The sequence below is a fragment of the Megascapheus bottae genome, chromosome X (genome assembly GCF_031878675.1).
Source record: "Megascapheus bottae isolate mThoBot1 chromosome X, mThoBot2.hap1, whole genome shotgun sequence".
Lineage (NCBI taxonomy): Eukaryota > Metazoa > Chordata > Mammalia > Rodentia > Geomyidae > Megascapheus > Megascapheus bottae.
Genome location: NC_143547.1, coordinates 28,001,855 through 28,023,995, shown reverse-complemented (window position 1 = coordinate 28,023,995; position 22,141 = coordinate 28,001,855). Strand labels below are relative to the sequence as shown.

The window sequence follows — 22,141 nt, the reverse complement described above, 5'->3', positions numbered from 1 at the left end:
ACATAGGAGGTGAAACTCAAGTGGTAGAGCATCATGAGAAGAAAGTCATTGGAGCCAAGTGATAGTGCAAGGTACTGATTTTTTTTGCCAGTCCTGGGGCTTGAGCTCAGCGCCTGAGCACTGTCCTTGGATTTTCTCAAGGCTAGAGCTCTACCACTTGAACCTCAACACCACTTCTGGCTTTTTTCTATGTATGTGGAACTGAGGAATTGAACCTGGGTTTTTGTGCATGCTAGGAAAAGCACTCTACCACTAGGCCAAACTCCCAGCCCAAGGTACTGATTTTTAAGCCTAGATACCAATACGGTAAGAAAGAAAACAGGGAGGTATTCATTTCTCCTATATTGTCTAGAAAAGATGATCATATTGATGTTATTGTTTTACTCAGAAAGCTATTTTGCTGGACGTATTATTTTGGACTTTGAGCACATTAAAATATTTTTCACTTCTTTATAAGTTGCTTGGTTTCTGGTGAGAGATTTGAATAGTCATTATATTACAAATTAATGTATTCTTCATATCTTTCTGATTTAAGGATGGTTTTTTTGTTTTCCTTTTTATAGTCATAACAGATTTACCTGAGCATTGGTTCTCTTGAGAATATCCTATTTGGAGTTTGCTCAGGTTCTTGAATCTGAAATTCATATTTCTTGCTAAATTTGGAATGTTTTCAGTCATTATTTCTTCACATTTTTTAATGCACAGCATTCTCCTTTCCTTTAGATACTCCAAAGACAAAAATGTTAGCTCTTGTTATCCTACAGGTTCTTATGGTACTGCTTATGTATTTATCTTTCTTTTGTGTGAGAGTGTTGGTCCTGGGGCTTGAAGTCAGTGTCTGAGCACTGTCTGTGAGCTTTCTGCTCAAGGCTAGCACTCTAAAACCTGGACCATCGCTCCATTTCTGGTTTTTTTGGTGGTTAATTGGAGATAAGAGTCTTATGAATTTTCCTGCCTAGCTGGCTTCAAACCTTGACCCTCAGATCTTGGCCTTCTGAGTACCTAGGATTACAGGAGTAATACCACTGGCTCCCTGCTTATTTCTCATTTTTTCCCTTCTCTGTTGTTCAGATTCAATTTCTATTGACATATCTTCAAATTTACTATCTTTATTATCTGCATTCTTCATTTATGCCCACCCTGACACTCTAACAGTTTCAAATATATAGTGTACTTTCCAGTCTTCAGATTTCAATTTGGTCTTTCTTTTATGCTTTACTCCTTTGATGAGATTTATAATCTTTGCATTCACTTAAAATTCGTTCATTTGTCCTTACTTGATGGGATATTAATGTAATAAATGCTTTAACCTTTCATCAGATAATTAACACTTTGTCTTCTTAGCATTGTTGTCTACAAATTCCTTTGTCTCATTGGAGTTGAGATGTTTCATGGTCGTGGGTGCTAACTAATATGGAGTCATATCCTGAACATTTTGAGTATTATGATATGGGGCTTTCTTTCCTCTCAAGGAATTCATACACTCTTCTTGTGCTCTTGCTGCTCTTTTTTGCTTACAGCTGATGCCCTACCACATTTGAACCATGCTTCCAGTGTGGCATTTGATGATTAATTGAGAGTATGAGTCTCTCAGAATTTTCTGCTTCAGCCAGCTTTGAATCTCTATACTGAGATCTCAGCCTCCTCAGTAGGTAGGACTGCAGGTATGGGCCACCAGCACTTGGTTCCACTTTTATTTTAGCCTATAATTAATTTTAGACCTGTCAGTTAGATGTACCTTTTAGTTCCGAAGCCAATTCAATTTTCATAACTTTTCAGCAACGCTATTCAGATCTATTTTCAGTGCTATTCAGACATATCCCACAGGTGTTTGATCCAGCAGCAGTGACATGTTTCTTAGTTAAATGCTCACAATTTAGGGTCAGGCATAGTTATATTTTTGCCAGTCCTGGTACTTAAACTCAAGGCCTGAGCACTGTCCTTGGGCTTTCTCAAGGCTAGAGCTCTACCACTTGAGCCATAGCACCACTTCCCGGCTTTTTCTATGTATGTGGTACTGAGGAATTGAACCCGGGTCTTCATGCATACTAGACAAGCACTCTACCACTAGGCTAAACTCCTGTCCAAGACATAGTTATATACGTAGGAGTTCATTCCAAGAATCAGGTTTTATTTTTTTTTCTGTGCTTCTGTCTTTCTACAATCTTTTGCAATTTCCTGGAATTCCCCATTTGATCTAATGGCAAGAAATCTGAATCTTTACTCTTCTCAGGCATGTATGTCCTGCGAGTTTGCCCTTGTCTGTGGCCAATAGGCAGGAAGTCTGAAAAAGGGAGAAAAAATATCATCAGGGATTTGCCTCCACTATGTAGCCACCCCAGAGAGGAAAGTTCATCTCATTCCTAATATTCTGAATACTTCAGGGCACTGTTTCCACCATTGTCGCTGACTTCCCTGTCTTACTGGGCTTCCTGAATTGCTAGGGTATGGAAGAGTGAAGGCAGAGAAAAAATAGTATCTCTTCTACTTTCTCTGAAGTTTGGGAGGCCTATTTCCTGTTCTTCCAGGAGCTCTCTCTACGCACACCAATGCCCGTTTAGGTTGTCTTGAATTCAGTGCAGAGGAGATTGAAAGAAACAAGGTCAGTTTATCACCATTTCAGTTTTACTTCAAATTCTAGTGTTCTTCATAATTTTATGTGGCATAATTTAGTTTTCAGATTCCTTAGTTAGCTATCTTATGCCTTATGTTCAGGTTTATTTATTTATTTTTCTGAGCTTAGATCTTACTATGTTGCTCAGGCTGGAACTCTCAGACTCAACTGATAGTTTCATCTCAGCCTCTTGAGGCTTCACCACTGTATCTGGAAAGAATGAGATGAGTGTAATTATTCTACATTAACTAGAATCAGAACCTATACGGGGTATGAGTTCATTTGCAAATTATAAATATTTATAGATAATGTAGCATTTTCTTGGGTTTATATTTGTGGATAGACAGTTGAACCTTTTTATGGTTTACCTGAAGCAAGTAGTTTATAAAATAATAGTGTTCAGATCATTTATTGTAATAGAAGTAATCATCTTCAGACTTATACCATAACTAAAACATCATCATTTTATTATCACAGGGATTCAGACATTGACAAAGATCATCTAGGCATGTATAAGGGTCTCCCTTATATTTAAAACAAGATGGTGACTAAGATAAAACTCTTTGCAGGGTCATTCTTGTGTGTGTATGCCACTGGTTTGTGACCATGCAAAAACTTAGGGCTCTGACAGCATCTGTCTCTATTGCAAAATGATCTCCCTAATGGTTTCTCATGTGTAACAGCTTTTAATAACCAAATTGCTTTTTGAAAAAAGAAAGAAAGAAACGAAAACCCTCAATGCTCCAAAGTCAGTGGAAACAAAGTGAAAAAAAAATGAAATCACACAGGACCTGTCAGGGCATAGTGTTAGTACAGTAATCCCAGCTATGTGGGAGGTGGATATGGGAATGTCATAGTCCATGGCCACTTTTGCAAAAGGGAGACCCTATCTGAAAAATAAACTAAAGCACAAAAGATCTGGGTGTATGGCTCAAGTGATAGATTACCTGGTAAAGTGAAGCCCTGAGTTGAAAACCAAGTAACAGTCAAAATCTTCAAGACTTGTAGGAATTACATATGAATTGCCTTTTCTACCACAGTCTTGCAAGTTATGTTCCCAATGGCCATATTCAGTTGTTTAAGACACTTAACAAGATCCATTAGTTTCAAGGGAAGGGGACACAGGGGCCATTTCTGGATGGCAGATGGCAAAGTTGTGGGATTAGAAAGCATTTCCATTTTTTAGGGGAAATAAAAGCAATCATCCATAGTATTAAGAAATCTGTACTTTGAAGGTAGTTCCCATGTTGTCCTCTCTGCGTTAAGAAGAGAAGTTTTGTCATTGATTTGTGGAAACTCTAGTGGGAGGTTATAATATTATCATCAATATGACCCACTTTCAGCAAGCGTGGCTTATAGTGAGTTATCTGAATTTGGATCAAGTTTTTTCATTGTATAACTTTCTCTAGGACTGTTCAGGTTTTTAGTATTTGCTATGTCATTGGGAACTTGTATGGAACTACAAGGAATATGGATTCTTTTGGCAGGAGTGGGTGACAGGCTGGAGGAGTAGGCAAAGACACTAACTAAAGTCTAGATTAGGACATTTTTATTGTAAAGAAGGCACTAATGGTCACCCAGAAGGAAATCAGGAAGATGGGTTTTCTGAATAGCTTTCCTGACTTCGTCAATAGGGACTTTTCTAGGAGATAAAACAGATTGTTGATGGGATCTCAGAATGATTCTGTAAATATAATTTCACCAGAAATTTGGTGATTAGGTTGAGCTCTTTCCTTCACCTGGACCAGAGGAATAAAGTCGATGGAAATAGTCTAATTCCTAAGTATGTGTTCCACGAAAATTTATTGTCCAGGTCATTTCATAATTAGGTTCCATGATAAATTTATACCTAAGGTTCAACCAAAAAGTCTCTGGACATCTAAGTATGCTCAGGACAATCCCTCACTCTACCAACCCTGCCTTAGGACAGACCACCTACTGCATCTCCTTCAATAGCAAATGTTTTATTTCCTCAAATTTAAACTCTTCCTCAAGCAGGTGAGTCGTTGCTTCCAGATTAAGAAGTGTGTGTATTGTCTGTGTGACGAAGAAGTAGCTATTTTTCCTCCATTCCTTGAATAGAGGTCTGACTAAACCCTAGCGGATTCTTCGGAGTTCTGATAGATGGAGGGCTATCAGCCAAGTGAAGAAAGAGAAAGATAATGGATGGCCTCCCGGCTCCTCAGTTCCTTCGGACTCCCATTTCACTGGGCCCAGGGTGGATACGAAGTGTCATGACATCAAACTCTTCTACACGGTGGCGTCAGAGACTAGACTCCAGACCCCAGTGAGTGACTCCCAGCTGATGTTCCTTGCAGTAGCAGGCGACCTCTACTGTCCCATTCAGGCAGCGTGGTGGTTTACTGCCTGGAAACTGGCTCAGCGCCCCCAGAAAGCCTGACCAGGTAGGGCCAGACCGGATGAGGAGCGCTGCGAGGCCAGGGGCAGCCGATCTCTAGGTTCCGGTTGGCCCCGCCTCAGCGGCCGGGTCTGTGGGGTGCGGCTCTGAGTAGTGGGGGGGGGGGAGGAAAGAGCTAGGGTGAACAGGTGCGCGGGCGGGGGGCGGTGCTTGGGGATCCTGCGCACTGCGCGCGCCCCTCCCCCACGCGCCTCCTGGCGAGATCCCTGCCCAGCGTGAGCAGGAGGAGGAGCTGCGGCGGCCCCGGCCACTCAAGCAGGTCGGTGGCGCCTTAGGGACCCGCCGAAGGCGCGGGCTGTTGGTCCCGCTAGGAGAAGGCGCAGCGGTCCGGTACTATGGATCCTGGTGACGCGGCGCGTCCTGGCCCTGGTTGGGCTGTCCGAGTGCTGCCACCAAAGCTGCTACTGCTGTCCCTGCTGCTGCCTCTGCTGCTGGGTCGGGGGCTGCGTGCTGGGGCTGGGGCCTCTTCTTCTGGGGCGGCGGCGGAGGACAGCAGCGCCATGGAGGAGCTCGCTACAGAGAAGGAGGCAGAGGAGAGCCACCGGCAAGACAGCGTGAGCCTGCTCACCTTCATCCTGCTGCTCACCCTCACCATCCTCACCATCTGGCTCTTCAAACACCGCCGGGTGCGCTTTCTGCACGAGACTGGGCTGGCCATGATCTATGGTGCGTACCCCCAATAGTATCCCCCACCCCCACATCACTCCGGCGGCGGGGACCGTGCACCCCTCCTGTCGCTGCTCCCCTTCGGGTGCTGTGCCATGGTCCCCCATTCACTTGCCGACGTGTATCTTTTGCGTTTCCCGCTGCCACTGGGTGGGTTCCCAAGGTCACCTGGCCTCATTTTCTAGCCTTCCACGATCATGAAAAAGCAGTCTACCACCAGGAACCCAGGAAAATGAAAGACACAGAGGTGGCCTGCTTCCTTCCGCCCTGTCAGGTCTCTCTCGCGCCCCTTTCCATCAGCATCGTTCTCTCCTTCATCTCCCCGCCCCCCTCCCACCTGCCCCAATTCAGCTATGTGAAGAGTGTTTGTGCAGGGGCTGGGTGCTTTCCCCAGGGGCCACACCACCCCAGGGGACAGGCCACAGTGGGGGGAAGGATGAGCACTGAAGACGTCTTGGTTAGGGTACGCCCTGGCCTCTTACTACCCATAAGCAGCCCAGGTGGGTGTCCACTTCTAAGGTCTCTGTGCCAGGTCTCTTGTGAATTAAGTCAGAGCATGAAAATCTGTGAAAGGCCAGCGTGGTCAGGTATCTAAAGTGGTGACACCACTGGACAAGCCTAGACAGGGAGACACATACACTTGTGTCCTGCTCTGATGTCCCAGTGGGAAGTTCTATCCAGTTACTTGCTTTCCTCAGGGGCAAGAAGAGGTTTTGTATTGCTAAAATGGTAACAGAGAAACTCTGAACATACATTTCTGCTTATGTGTAAAGCATGAATAGGGCACTTAATTCTGGAGCCAACCTTCTTTTGTTGTTAGAGGGACTGATGGCACTATCCTTTCTGGATTATATGGTACACAGTGTGTAACATGGATGGTGGTCAGTGCCAATCTCCTGTTAGTACATGAAGAATAACAGCCACAATCTGAGTCATCTCTCTCCTCCTCTGCTCCTCCTCTCACTCCTCCTACTCCCATGACTCTACATGGGGCCAAGTATTCTTTTGAATTCAGTTCAGTGGCATGAAAGCCCACATTGGCATCCTTCAGTGAAATACTCCGGCCACTACACAACTGTTCCCCAAGAGGGCATGTTTTACTCCATCATTTCTGCTGGAAGAATCTCTCCACTCAGTTTCCATCCAGGGCTTCCTGATAGAGAATGGAAAGCAGCCACTTTAATCTTTAATGTGAACATGACTCTTGGTCTTGGGCTTCTTGGGCAATTGTTGACAGGTGGAGTTCAGGGCCATCGGGCCCTGTCATACAAATTTGAGTAGGAACTCCCTAGTTTTGAAGTAATGGTGAAAACAACTTGATTTGAAACTATCAGTTCTAAAATGGAGTTGGTTATTGTAAATCATAGGTCTCAGCATAGACCTTAGGCTCCATACCTGGCTGTTCTTCAGCTCTGTGATTTTTGTCTGTTGGTGACAAATGACTGATTCCCCCATCAGGCAGGTAAGCTGGGGGGTTTCCTGAGTGGATAGTGAATTTGGAATCAAAGCATGTTGTTATTTCAGGCTAACTAACTCACAACCATGTAAATGAAGATTGCCTTTGCATATATGTACATAGTCTTGATAATATTTTACTTTGTATGTCCTGGACCCAACTCTTTCAATATGAAATAAGAGGTCAATTTGATAAGATCAAAAATGTGTGTAAACTAAATAGGGGTTTCATTTAGATTATTATTATTTATATCTGAGGAATACTCCGTATTCTTAGGAAAACAGTCACCTTTATTTTAAGGCTTATAAACAACATTTGAATTTCCTTTACTGACATATGTTTTAAAATTTCACCTCAACTTTTTAGCCATTGGGGCCATAATCCAGTATATGGTTTTATTTTGTGGAAAGTCATGTTATTATTTACTATTTTCTTATTGAATTGCTGACTAATCAGAAGAAACAATCCCATCTCCCAATTTTCCTGTGTAATTTTGTTCTATATCTTTGGGTCTTGGTGTTATTCTTAAACGTATGAAGAAGCACAGGTTGATGTCATAAGTTATGTCAAATATTAATATTTTGACGTAGATTGTAATGATGAGAAAAAATTTCTCTTTTTCTCTTGAGGAGATTTGGTTTTCTGTTTCATCTGAATTATAAAGTCATTTGATTACTTAATATTTATTATATACGGAAAATTATTGGTGTGGGGATTCTGATTAAAAATTCAACTTAATAATGTTTCAGAAATTGTCTCACAGGATTCCAGTGGCTCATGTCTTAATCTTAGTTAGGTGGCTGAGATCTGAGGTTTAGGGTTTGAAGCCACCCTAGGCAGAAAACTACATGAGACTCTTATCTCCAATTAATAACCAAAACGCCAGAAATAAAGCTGTGGCTCAAGTGGTAGAGCACTAGCCTTAAGGAAAAAAATATCTCAGGTATAGTGCTCAGGCACTGAGTTCAAGCCCTAGTACCAGAACACATAATGAACTTATATTGCCAAGGTCCCTGGTGGCTCACTCCTATAATCTTAGTTACTAGGGAGACTGAGATCTGAGGATCATAGTTCAAAGCTAGACCCTGCAGAAAAGCCCATGAGACTTTTATCCCCAGTTAACTAGCTAAAACCTGAAAGTGGAGAGGTACCTCAGGTTGTAGACTGCTGAGGGATAGCACCTGGGCCCTGAGTTCAAGCCCAGTATCAACATAAAATAATTGTCTCTAAGGTGTACAACATGATCTTTTGATGTACATAGTGCAATGATTTCTACAGTGTAACAAATCTTAGCATATTTCAGTGAATGTAGTTCTGATATTTTTCTCTTCAATAGTAAGAAATAAGATTTTATTCTTAATATCAGTAGACGAAGTGAGTAAGTGACCTCTTGGCTCTGAGTAATGAAGGACAGAAAAAGCAAAAAACAAAAAAACCACCAAAACTCATTTGGGAAGTCTGCTTTGTGCTGGCTGTATACCTCCCTTTCTGGGGGGCAATTCATGTAACTTAAATGTTGCTAATTTTTATGAATGAGATTCTAAGACATTATTTTGAAAATTTTTAAAGTTTCATGTCTGCCACTTTTTATATTGAAATATACTTTCATTGAAAGAATTATTATTTTTTCTTTTTGGCAGTGCTGTGGCTTAAATTCAGTGCTTCAAACTTGCCTAGCTTGCTCACTGGGCTAGCATTCTATCATTTGAACCATATGTTTTTGCTTCTTAATTGGATATAAAAAAATCTCATAGGCCAGGAACTGGTGGCTCTTACTCATGCCTGTGGCTTACACCTGTAATCCCATCTCCTCAGGAAGCTGAGATCTGAGGATCATGGTTCAAAGCCAGCCCAGGCACAAATCTATGAGATTCTTATCTCCAGTTAACCACTAGAAAACTGGATGTGGTGTTGTCGTTCAACATGGTACAGTACTAGCCTTGAGCTGAAGAACTCAGAGACTAGCACCCAGGCTCAGAGTTCAAGCTCTGAAAGAGGGAGGAGAAGAGGGAGAGGGAGAGGGGGAAGGGTATCCAGAGGGAGAGGGAGAAAGAAAATCACATGGACTTTCCTTCCTGAGCTGACTTCAAAACTCCTTAGGTCTCATCCTTCTGAGTACCTAGGATTACAGGTTTGAGCCACCAGAGCTTGGTGGCTAGTATAATCATAAAATTGTTCTGAAAGGACAAGCAATATACCAGAAACATTACTTCCCCTTAGGAACAAAACTAGCTGGCCATGATGTAGAAGTGGGAGAACATGTCACTCTTTTGTGCTATTTGAGTTTTTGAACTGTGGAAGTGGAATCACATAAGAGGATGTCTGTGCCTCCTTACCGGGTCGTCCATGAATTAATTTAAAGGTATCCCTCAAGTCACTCAAGATGACTTCTATGTCTCCCTATTTAAATCACATTATCAGTTTTGGTGACCTTTCCAATTTTTGACTACCCATGGAACTTCAGGAGCCCTGTACCAGAGCCAGACAAAATAGGGAAAAGGTAAGAGCTTTTCTTCCCTCCTTCCTCTCCTCCCTCTTTCCTTCTTTAATGCCATTGTCCCCAGGGAAGAGTTGATTGCATTTAGAGTTATGAATATTGCATACTGATAGCAAGTCCTTGCTTGGATGCAAAAAAAAACCTAAGGATAATAAGAAAGAAATAGTGTATGTTTCGCATTTAAATGGAAAGGGACTGCCCAAACCACCAAGGCACCCTTTTAAGCATTCCTCTCTGACTTGGGGCCCAGATCCAGATATCTATAAGAGAAGGTGGCCAGAGATCTGATCCTCCAAGGTTAAAAGCAGCCCCCAGACCCTGCCATGACAGCTGCAAGCATCAGTTTGACTTGTTTTGTCAGGCCAGGGAGATCCCAGCTGGCTTTGTTTGTGGTGAAGTGCCATCCTCATGTTACTAGGCTGTGCATGACTGTACAGCAGAAATAGCAAATGTTTGAGGAAGGGAAAGGTAGCATAAACAGAGTGTGCTGGCTAACTGTGGTTCTTTTTCATTTGTATAGCAGTTCTACTTCCCCATAGTGTTTTTTGTGCCAACTGACATAGATCCAAAATACCTAACTGGGCTATGCCAGCCCACTACCTGCCTCACACTTTTCCTGTTTCCTCCCTATAGCAACCTGAGGACTTGTTGGTCAGCCCCTTGAGGTTCTATGTATCATCCGTGGATCATGGCTCATTGCAGATCTGTTGGTGGATTAGTATGGCTTGCTAAACACAGCTAAGAGTGGGCTTATAGTTAATATAATAATCTTGTAGTAATATGAAATTAACATTTGAACCTGTGTGTTAGTGAAAATTTTCATTGCTATGACCAAATACTTGTGAGAACAGCTTGAGGAAAGTTTATAATCTTTCATGGTTTCAGTCCATCATGGTAGGGTGGATGATATGGAATAGAGCAGTTCACATCATGGCTTTAAGGAAGCAGAAAAGGAGAAGAGGAGAGGGAGAATGTCTGTGGCCTTCATCCCCTTTATTTCATCAGGGTCCAAGCGAATAGAATGGTGTGATGCACATTCAGGATAGATCTTCCTTCCTCAGTTAATTCACTCCAGAAACATTCTCTCAGTAGTGTGTTTTACTAATCTCCTAGGGGCTTCTCAACCCAACAAAGTTGATAATCAAAATTAACCATCCTCATATTTTTAGGTAAGCATAATAAACATATTGTTAACTTGATAGGTAAACACTTCTCCTTAAGCTATAACACCCTACCCCTATTCCTCCAAAAGCTCAGGTCCATCTCAGATGCACACACAATGTATTCAGCCTATTCAATAGTTCAAGGATTTCTGTTGCCTTAAGACAATTTTTAGATGTGAGGCCCTGAAGAATAAAAAACAAATATACACATGTCCAAAATAGCAGAGAGTAAATGTATCCTTTTCAAAAGAGAAGAAAGGAACCATAGAAAGCCAGTACTGGATTGAGAGAAAGACCAAAATTCACTAGGTAAAATAGTAAATTTGAACTCTGTGTGTGGCATCCAGAGCATATAGTGTTGTGATAAAACTCTTAAGAGCTTGGGCAGCCACACCCTTCAGCCTTGCCAGTTGTAGCCCACATATACTCAGTTTCCTGGATTCCTACAATTTTCCTTGGCAGAGGTTTTATGTTTCTGGCATCTCCAACTTTATGGAGTCTTCATTGCATCTCTCATAGCATCATGCATTACCCTCTGAAGAGTTACAGGAATTCCAACCCTGCCATACATTGCCTGGCATTACCTAGGCCTGCCTTTGAAATCTGGATGGGAGCCTCTATGACTATAACTTTTGTGTTCTATCTTTAAAACCACCATTAGTTGGATGAAGCCAAGGTATGCTACCTGCTTTGAAGCAGTAGCTGAACTCCTTTGGTCTGTGGCTGCAGTAGCCTCTGAGTTCCTATATGGTATAATGGCTGTGTGAGAGCATGTACACAGGTGATGTTCTATTCTCAAGGAAAGCCTCTCCAATGCATTTACACTTTTATAATTTTAGTCTATGCAGTGGATAGGGTCTGGCTAATTCCTAATATAACCTTCAGGCATCTTTCCTACTGTGCTTGTACAGAGTACTTGGTTTCCATTTAATGACTGTAATCTTTTCAGAAAACCTGTTTTCCTTAGTCCTAATTTCACACTATCTTTTCTAAACACACTGCACGTTTTGCAAATCTTCCTTTTCTACATTGTGTTTCCAGTTCTCCCCATAAACCTGGCTAAAAGCTGCTGGCAACATTCATGCTGCAGCCTGGGCTGCATTGCAAGTTCTTCCTGCACACTACTTAGTTGGTCAGTCAAGCTACAGAGTCTCAGGATAGGGACGAAATTATTTTTTGCCAGAATTTGACATGAATGGCTTCTAGTCTAGTTCCAACCGAGTCCTTGTTCCCATTTGAATCCTCACAAACACAGTCTTAACTGCTCATATTTCTGTTGGCATTCTGGTCTTCTAAACTCCTAAAGGGATTGCCCATTAAATTCTGCTTATACATTCTGTGCCTCTGTAGCCTACATGTCAAAACTTTTCCATAATCCTCCTGTGAACAAATTCAAAGGCCTCTGAACCCCATTTTCAGGTAATCACCGGCAATGTCCCCATACTCTGGTACCAATTAACTATGTTAGACTTTTTCTCATTGCTGTGACCAAATACCTTAGAAACAACTTAAGGGAGAGAAGATTTATTTTTTAATTTATCATAGCCGATGAGGCATGGTAGAGCTAGGAAGAAGAGAGAAGATGTCTGTACTCTCTGGCTTTCTTCTCCTTTTACCCTTTTCATTTTGTGATTGCAGGGAATATGAGGAGATAGGGTTCTTCCCACATTTAAGAGATTTACCCCCAAGCACCCTCACAGACACCCAGAGGAGTGTTTTCCTGATCTCGTAAAGTGAGTCTCATTCCAATCTATTTGAAAATATTAACCATCACAGTTTAAGAGCAAACATTTGGAACCACTTAATTCATGTTTTATTAGGAGCCCTTCATCTTTGTTCCAGTTCAGGGTGGTCTTACCTTGGCACAAATAATCCTGGGTTTAAAGCTATTATAAAACTGTATGACATTAGGGCCAGGAGTTTGGCCTAGTGGTAGAGTGCTTTCCTGGCATGTACAAAAACCGGTGTTCGATTCCTCAGTACTACATACATAGAAAAAGCTGGAAGTGGTGCTGTGGCTCAAATGGTAGAGCACTAGCCTTGAGAAAGCCCAAGAACAGTCCTCAGGCCCTGAGTTCAAGCCCCAGGACTGGCAAAATAACTGTATAACAATGGATAAAAATCTCTGAGGCATAATCTCCTCTTGGTGAAAATGAAAATAATGTTACTTACCTCACAAAAATTGTTGTACTGCCGAGCTATTTTAAAGGGTCACAGGGTCTGGCATTTGGTAAATATTAGTTCCTATTCTCACTTTAGAACTTGTGACATCTTTGGCAAGCTTTGCTACTTAAGATTTGTTTACTAAGGGCATGCTGTAAGTTCAAAATGCATTAAGACACAGTTAGTGGTTGTGAGGAGAATCATATTTGCTAATACCTAGGATATAAATGTGTAGCTATCCTTCCTATTTATCCAGCAGCACCAATTTAGTATATAACATTACAGAGACAGCAGTGTTTGTTTTGGCAGAAAAAAGATTTGTATAGTCATCAAGAAGGGACTGCTAGTCTGATGCCAATGTTTTCTGCCTATAATCATAGCTACCCAGTAGGCTGAGTTCTGAGGATCACAATTTGAAGCTAGCCCAGCCTGAGAAGTCTGAAAGACCAGTAAAAAGTGTGAACTACATGTGTGCTTAAGTGGTGTAGCATTGTAATTGAAAAAAAGGGGGGGGGCGGAGAACATGAGATTCTTGAGTTCAAGCTCCAGTACTGGGACACACAGAGAAAGAAAGAGAGAAACAGAGAAAGAAAGTACAAAAATTTCTTTGGATTGTATAATAGTTTTTTTTTTTATTTAAAAATCTCTGTTGCCAGACAGTGGTAATTCACACCTATAATCTAGTTACTCTGGAAGCTGAGATCTGAGGATCATAGGTCAAAGCAAGCCTGGGTGGGAAAGTACATGACACTTTTTATCTCCAATTAACTAGGCAAAAGCTGGAAGTGAAGCGGAGATGTGGAACAGTGGTAGAGCTTAAGGACCGGACAGTGCCCAGGCCTTCATTTGAGCCCAAGACTGTAACACTCTCTCTCTCTCTCTCTCTCTCTTTCTCTCTCTCTCTCTCTCTCTCGATATGATTAATAATTTTACTTATTTGAAAATTATAAATGAACATGAGATATTTGTTTCTTAGAAAAATATTTTAAATATTCTTATAAACGTTTAAAATTAATGCTTGTAGAATGTTGTCAGTTTGGAGATGAGATCACCAGGTCTTTGAGGCTAACATTGTAATTAAATTTTCAACTCCCAGATGAGCAAACTCTGTTAAGATCAAGTTAGTCCACCAATGTCATGGGATGTTACTGATGTTTTTGTGTCTCCTGGTCACTTAAGGGTTAAGGGAAGTCTTTATTCAAACTAAAATAGATCTGACAAGAAACTGAACCTGGAAAACCAGGTCTTTACCATAACAAAACAAAGACCTAACACCTTGAACTATACTATAAAGGTCTCTCCCTAGGACTAACAGAGGTCACCCTTGCCTCTTGACCCCTTGTGACATCTGTTGGTCCTGGGAAAGCAAGACTCTAAACCTCAATACAAGTCTGTGCTGGGGCAAAAATCATTGACATTATTCTTACCCTAGAGATAACCTGCTTTCAGTCTGTTGAAAGTGTACCTCTCTCCTAACAAGCTTTCCTGTCACTTCCACTATAGAACCTCTAATGATAACTGATTTCAAAATGAATTTTCAAAAAATTTCAGACCATTTGTTGAGCAATGTGGTATTGCATGGTGCTCAGTATGATTCTATAGATTACTTGCTTACTTCAAAGGAAAGAACGTATCTTCAATAAATAGGTTTGGCTGGAGGCATAGTTCAAGTGGTAAAGTCTTGCCTTGCACATGAAAGGCCCTGAGATTAAATCTTGGACTGCTAGTCACTATTTTATAACCAAGTCATTAGATTTAGCCTTACCTATCATACAGTATGATAGGAAACATAGTTTTGCCTATATAGTATTCTTCCCGTAATATTTAAATTAAGGGATTTAAACATATTTTCTGGTTTATAGGAATTATAGAAAAGCAAGTTCTAAAACACAACAAAAGTAATCAGACAAACTCAAAGTCTGGGACAATCTTCACACAATGTTTCCCACTCCCAGAAAAGAAAAACTGTCAAGGCAGACAGAAATGTACTGTGAGCTGGGTGAGGTGGCACACGCCTAGCTATTCAAGGCTAAGATCTGGGGATTTTGGTTCAATGCCAGCCTGGGCACGAAAGTCCATGAGACTCTTATCTCCATTTAATTACCAGAAAACTGGAAGTGGTGCTGTGGCTCTAGTGGTAGAGCACTGGACTTGAGCTGAAGTGCTCAGGGACAATGCCCAAGCCTAGAGTTCAAGCCCCATGATCAACCAAAACATAACAAACAAACAAACAAAAGAACTGTACTGTGAGTATCGTAGAGTGAGACTAAAGAAGCCTAAGTAAGTATAGCACAGGAAACTAAATTGGCTTCTGATCCATGATAATGGAAACGAAAATATTTTGGGGGGATAGTTAGGGATATTTAAATATGAATGAGTATTAGATGATACAATATTAAGTAATGACTGTTAGTTTTCCTAGAAAACATCTTTGGAGAGATGCAGGCTAACATTTAGGGGTGACGTATATGAATATGTAACTTTTTACAAAGTTCAGACAGCATACACATCATATATAGGGAAGATAAAACTATGGTAACATACTAGCAATTGTTAGATCTAGGTGGTGTATAAGTGTGCATTATTATATTCAAGGGGTAGGGCAGTAGCCTTGAGCTGAAGAGCTTAGAGGCAAAGCCCAGGCCCAGAGTTCTAGTCTCCTGACCCACACAAAAAAATTGCCTGTGCTACACTTTCAAGAGAATATATGTTGGGAGAATTTTCTCCTTTTGTTGGCTTTCAATCAGTATGGATATTTGTGTTAGTATTAGACTAATGCTAATTATTCAACCATATCAACTCCAGTTTTCCATGACCTAACAAGAGAAATTCATTTTTTTAGTGTCAGTCCTAGGGCTTGAACTTTGGGCTTCATACTCTCATTTAGCTCACTTAAGCGATACATCTAGTCTGCTTTTTCCTGGTTAATTGGAGATGGAGTCTTGAGTGCTTTCCTGGCTTCAAACCTTAAACCTCTAGTTTTTAGCCTCTTGAACCTCACATACTTTCCTTCTCAGAATGGCTTTGAATCTCAATCTTCAGATCTCAGACTCCTGAGTAGCTAGGATTACAGATATGAGCCAGCCACTGGCTGGCTCAAGAAGTTCCCTTTTCACTTACGTAATAGTACACGGTGGTTATCCACATTATAATTCAGGAAACAGGTGCCTTCTGTCTCTGGCCTTCCTACTCCTTGTAATTGATCCTTGAATTCTCCCAGCTCTCGCAGATAAACAGAGAAGGAAAAGAAGATGTTATGGTCAATATACATATGATAAACATGGAAATAGCACCTATTATCTTTGCCAACTTCCACTGGACAGAACTTGCTCATGGGGCCGAATCTAACTGGAAGAGAACTAGCTGGAAGAAGAAAAACCTGTTTGGAAAGCAGCCAACCACTCTGGTTGCAGGATTTGATAAGTACTCTGTCATAAGTATTTCAGAAAAAGATAAGTAGATGGTAGGAACTGTGTGTGTGTGTGTGTGTGTGTGTGTGTGTGTGTGTGTGTGTGTGTGTGTATGTGCACGCTCACGCAAGCGTTGTCCACTTGGAAGACAATACTTTTTTTGGAAGAAATATTTTATTTGAGTTTGTGACATTGCTTCCTGGCAAATTTACCTAGTGCTACTCAAAGCTGCTTCTCCTATAACTAGAAGCTAGTGTCACCTGATACATTCTTTCCTTCAAAGTTCATTGTTAGTGCTGTACATTCTATATGTTTGGATAATGTCATCATTGTACTTTTACTACCCTAAAAATCCACTATGTTACTACCCCTTCATCCTTGCTTCTTTCATACCCCACCTCCTGGCAACCATTCATCTTTTTACTGTCTCCATAGTCTGGGCTTTCCCAGAGTGTCATTTAGTTGAAATCATGCAATGTATATCTTTTATGTTTGCTTTCTTTCATTTAGTGATATGCATTTAAGCTTTCTCATGGCTTTTCATGGCTTCATAATTCACATTAGCCTACGATGTGAATATATCACACTTAACACTCAGCCTACACTAGGATATGTTGGTTGCCTTCAAGTTTCAGAAAATTTGAATAATAGTATTTAAACATTTGTCAAATAGTCTTACTGGGGGGAGCTGTTTTTGGCAGCACAAAGGTCTGAATTCAGGGCGTCATACTTGCTAGGCAGGTGCTTTTGAACACTTGAATCATGCCCCAGCCCTTTTTTTCTTTAGTTATTTTGGGGATAGGGTTTATCTAGTGTTTTTTCCTAGGCCATCCTGAACCATGAGCATCCTAGTTGTACTATTTGCTGTTATGCTATTATGCTATATTCTCTATTTCTCCTTTTGCTTGGATTGACCTTTGTATGATACTGTAATAGTCCAATATCGGCCTTTCAGGAAGCTGGTATTACAAGTGTTAGCGCTACCATGCCTGGACTATGTGGTGTGTGTGTGTGTGTGTGTGTGTGTGTGTGTGTGTGTGTGTGTAGAGAGAGACAGAGACAGAGAGAGAGAGACAGAGACAGACAGAGACAGACAGACAGAGAGACAGAGACAGAGTCTTGATATGCAGCCCAAACTGGCCTAGAATTGATAACCCACCTGCTTCCATGTACCAGATACAGGGATTACAGGTATATGTGTATACTGTGCACCATGTCTGACCTTTATTATTTTGTTGTAAAGTAACAGTAGGAAAATTAGCACCTGTTTACTAGGCATCTACTAGGATAACCAGGTATCGTGTTAGTGTTTTGCATACACCAAGTTACTCAACCTTCATATCAAATTGTGAAAACCTTATTATAGATCCTATTTTACAAGTTAAAGAAACTGGATCATAGTTGAAGTACTCTGTTCAGGGTCACCTGTTTGAAATTGAGCAGTGAGGATTTATTTAGGGATGGAGGTAGAGGTCGGGAGGAAAGGAGGGAAAGAGAGGAAGGAAGGAAGGAATGAAGGAAGGGGAAGCAGGCAAGCAAGCATTTCCTTATAAGCTTTTCCAACATACATAAAATGTGAGCCTGGATGTGCAGATTTTCTGTTTGGTAGGTGCATGGGTACACACACACACAAACTTTAAATCACCATTTGAACCATTTTTACTAGGATGCTTCACAACATATACAGCATTTGCAAAGCCATAGTATGGTAACTGTTATCATTATCCATACCTAAAATTTTCTTGCCAAACCAAATAGGAAATATATATACTTTAAGCAATAACTCCCCATTTCCCCGTTTTCCAGCCCCGATAGCCTCTGATATGATCTCTATAAACACCCCTATTCTAGGGACTTCATAGAATAGATTCCTGTAATGTTTTTCATATTGTTTTCAAGAATGGTTCCTGTTATGCAATATGTATATAAGCACCATTTGGTTTTTGCCCTCTTTTTGCCAGTCTTAGGGCTTGAACTCAGGGCCTAGGCACTGTCCCTGAGCCTCTTTGTGCTCTACCACTTGAGGCACAGCATCACTTCCTAAGAGTCTCATGGTCTTTCCTGCCTGGGATGGCTTTGAACTGTGATCCTTAGAAATCACTCTCTTGAGTAGGTAAGGATTACATGCTTGAGCCACTGGTGCCCAAGTAACACCAACCATTTCTATCACCTGATGGGTCCTTGGATTGCTATAAATTATTCTGCTAAGAATATTCTCATACAAGTGTCTGTTTTGAATCCCTATTTTTTATATCTTTAATTTTTTTAATTTCAATGTATAGAGGGGTTACAGTTATATTCGCCAGACAGAAGGTGCATTACTTCTCACACATTGATATCCCTATGTTTTTGTCTCCATTTCCCTCCCCCACCCCCTCCCCTCATTTTTCCCCTCCTATTTCAAATAAACAGGCAGACATCTATATAATATGCCAGGTAACAAAATGGGATACAGTAATAATATGAGATTAACCAAAGGGAAACACAAGAGAAGGGAGAAAAACATAACACATAAAGAATAACAGTCACTTATAATTAAGCTTTTGTTTCCATGTCTTGGAAGTCCATATTTTTAATTCTTTTGAGAATTTACCTAGGAATGGAATTGCTGGGTAACATGGTAATTCTTTGTTCGATTTTTCTTTTTACTGTGCTGGAAATGAAACCCAGGATCTTAAGCATGCTGGGCCAGTGCCCTACCACTTGTGCCACACCCCCAGCCCTTAAAAATAATGTATATTAATTGTATGGAAAGACTGTTGTGATATTTCTATAAAGGCAGATAATGTCCTTTAATTTTATATACCTATCTACACCTCTCCCTCTTTCGTGTGTGTGTGTGTGTGTGTGTGTGTGTGTGTGTGTGTACATATGCTGGTACTAGAGCTAGAAACTCAAGGCATTTCTTTGTCATTTGACTTTTTCACTTACCACGGTGCTCCACCACTTGAGCCACAGGTTCATTTTTGATATTTTCTTATTAAATTGATATAAGATTATCTCAAATTTCTCTCCCCCATTGGCTTTGAATTATGATTTTCAGTTCTCATCCTCCTGAGTACCTAGGATTACAGGCCTGAGCCACTGGCAGGTGGCTCTTACACAATGTTTAATGGGATTCGTTTTAGTCAAACATTCATATAATATACTCATGTCATATTCAGCTCCTCACCTCCTCTTACTGCCACCTGTTTTAATATTTATATATTTAATATTTTAATATTTTGTTTTTTTATTTTATTTTTTTTTATTTTTTTATTGTAATTAGTAAAAGGGTTACATGATATTTGCCAAATAGAAGGTGCATTAATTCGCATACATTGATACCCTTTCACATGTCTTGGTACCCATTTCCCTCCCCCCCCACACCCCCCACCCGTCTTGGTTTTCCCCCCTTCCCTATCAAATTTCAAATATCCAAATACAAATAAATTCAATATATCAGATAACAAAGTGAGATACTATACCAATATGAGATAACCAAGGGACAGCAAAGGAGATGAGAGACAACATAGTACATTAAGGACAACAATCATTCATTATATGGCTTTTGTTTCACTATCCTGGAGGTCCTTTCAATTAGCTTCACATTATACGGCCTTATGTATCAAGATTTTGCTCTATTGCAGATCTCTGTTAGTAGATCCCAAGGTTTCTACTGATTATGACGAATGAGGGAAACCATTGAGCCTAAGTTCCTTTGAGTCTGGCTTACTTCACTTAATATGATTTTTTCTAAGTCTTTCCATTTCCCAACAAATGGGGTGATGTCATTCTTTCTGACAGCAGCATAGAATTCCATTGTGTACAAATACCACAACTTGTTGATCCACTCATCAACTGAGTCATGAGTAGTAGAGTCATGTTAAATTTGTCTAGACTGGCCTCAAACTTTCCATCTCCCTACCTTTACCTCCCAAGTCACTGGGATTACATACCATATCACCAACTCTGATCTGTTTGGCTAAGTGAGGAACTAGCAAACTGTTTTCCAAACACCCATTGCACTTTGTCTTCCCAACACAAGGAACAGAGATTCCAATGTCTTCACAGCCTGTCCAACACTTCAAATATTCCATTCAGAAAGGAGAACTAAGCCAGCCACCAGTGGCTCACACCTGTAGTCATAGCTACATAGGAAGCTGAGTTGTGAGGATTGAAGGTTTGAAGCCAGCTTTAGCAAGAAAGTCTGTGAGCCTTTTATCTCCATTTAACCACCAGAAAGCCAGAAGTGGAGCTGTGGATGAAGTGGTAGAGCACTAGCCTTGAGGGGGAAAAAAAAGCTTAGAGATGGCACCCAGGCCCTGAATTCAAACCCCGGACTGGCACAAAAAATTAAGTCTAGCCTGATGCTAGTGGTTTACACATGTAATCCTAGCTATTGAAAACCCTGAGACTTGGAGAATCACAATTTGAAGCCAGCCCAGACAGAAAAACCCTTGTGTCTCTACTTTCAGACAACCAGCAATTTGGTAGACTGTAGGTGTGGCTCAAGAGGAAGAGCCTCAGCTGTGAGCAGAAAAGCTAATGGACAATACTCAGGGCCTGAGTTCAAACCCCAATACTGGTCCACACATACACACACATACATACACACATACGGGCACACACCTACCTTGTGAGTAGAAAGTGATGTCTTGTGGGTTTTTATTATTGGGAGAGATTTTGAAATTTAATAATGTTGAGCATCATTTGCATGCTTATCTATTTGCATATCATATTTATTAGTTTTTACTATTGTTATAAGATGTTGTACAGAGGAGTTACAGTTACATAAATCAGGCAAAGAGTACATTTCCTTCTCGGCAATGTCACCTTGCTCTTTCCCAGATTTTCCTTCACTGCATATCATATTTAAAGAAAGTCCTAATGGATTAATTTCTTGCTTTTGTTAAGTTGTAAGACTTACATATTCTACATATTAATCTCTTGCCCAATAATGTAATTTGCAAATATTTACCCACTTGGGGGGGGAGGGAACAGACCATTTACCTTGTTCTTGGTAGTCTTTAATGCATACTCCTATTGCAAGGAAAGATTCAACCCAGAACTGGACAGTCTATTAACTCTGCTCCTGGACATCTCTTCCCTTTTCCTTTATACTGTTGTGGCCAAAATTATATATTTTTTTCTTTTTTCTTAAAATTATATTTTTTATACCATGTGTAACTATTATCATATTTATATAATTAGTTTTTTGCATTTACCTTTCTAATCAGAATAAAAGTAGCGTTATAGGACCGGGAGTTTGGCCTAGTGGTAGAGTGCTTGCCTCGCATGCATGAAGACCCGGGTTCGATTCCTTGGTACCACATACATAGAAAAAAGCCAGAAATGGTGCCGAGGCTCTAACTTTGAGAAAGTCCAAGGACAGTGCTCAGGCCCTGAGCTCTAGCCCAGGACTGGCAAAAAAAATGGCATTACAAACCAAAATTTTCACATTTACCTGTTTTCAAAAACCCCAGTATTCTTTATTTCTTCAAATAATTTTGAGTGTACTCATTTCAACTGGAGAAATCACTAAGCATTTCTTTTTTTTTCCAGTTCTGTGGCTTGAACTCAGGGCCTAGGCACTGTCCCAGAGCTTCTTTTGCTCAAGGCTAGTGCTCTAGTACTTGAGCCACGGCACCACTTTTGACCTTTTTAAGGTATGTAGTACTAAGGAATCAAACCCAGGACTTTATGCATGCTAAGCAAGTACTCTACCACTAAGCCATATTCCCAGTCCTCAAAACATTTGTTATAGAGTAAGT

The 22,141-nt window shown here is 40.7% G+C and overlaps 1 protein-coding gene across 2 annotated transcripts in view; it reads left to right on the top strand.

The window, feature by feature from the left end:
- The first annotated feature begins 5,368 nt into the window (after positions 1–5,368).
- Slc9a7 (solute carrier family 9 member A7) overlaps positions 5,369–22,141 on the top strand; it is a 134,148-nt gene continuing 117,375 nt past the window's right edge. For both annotated transcript variants that reach the window (XM_090326673.1, XM_090326674.1), the window contains exon 1: positions 5,369–5,699. In XM_090326673.1, coding sequence (XP_090182799.1) covers positions 5,369–5,699 — 331 coding nt within the window. The remainder of the gene's footprint in view (positions 5,700–22,141) is intronic.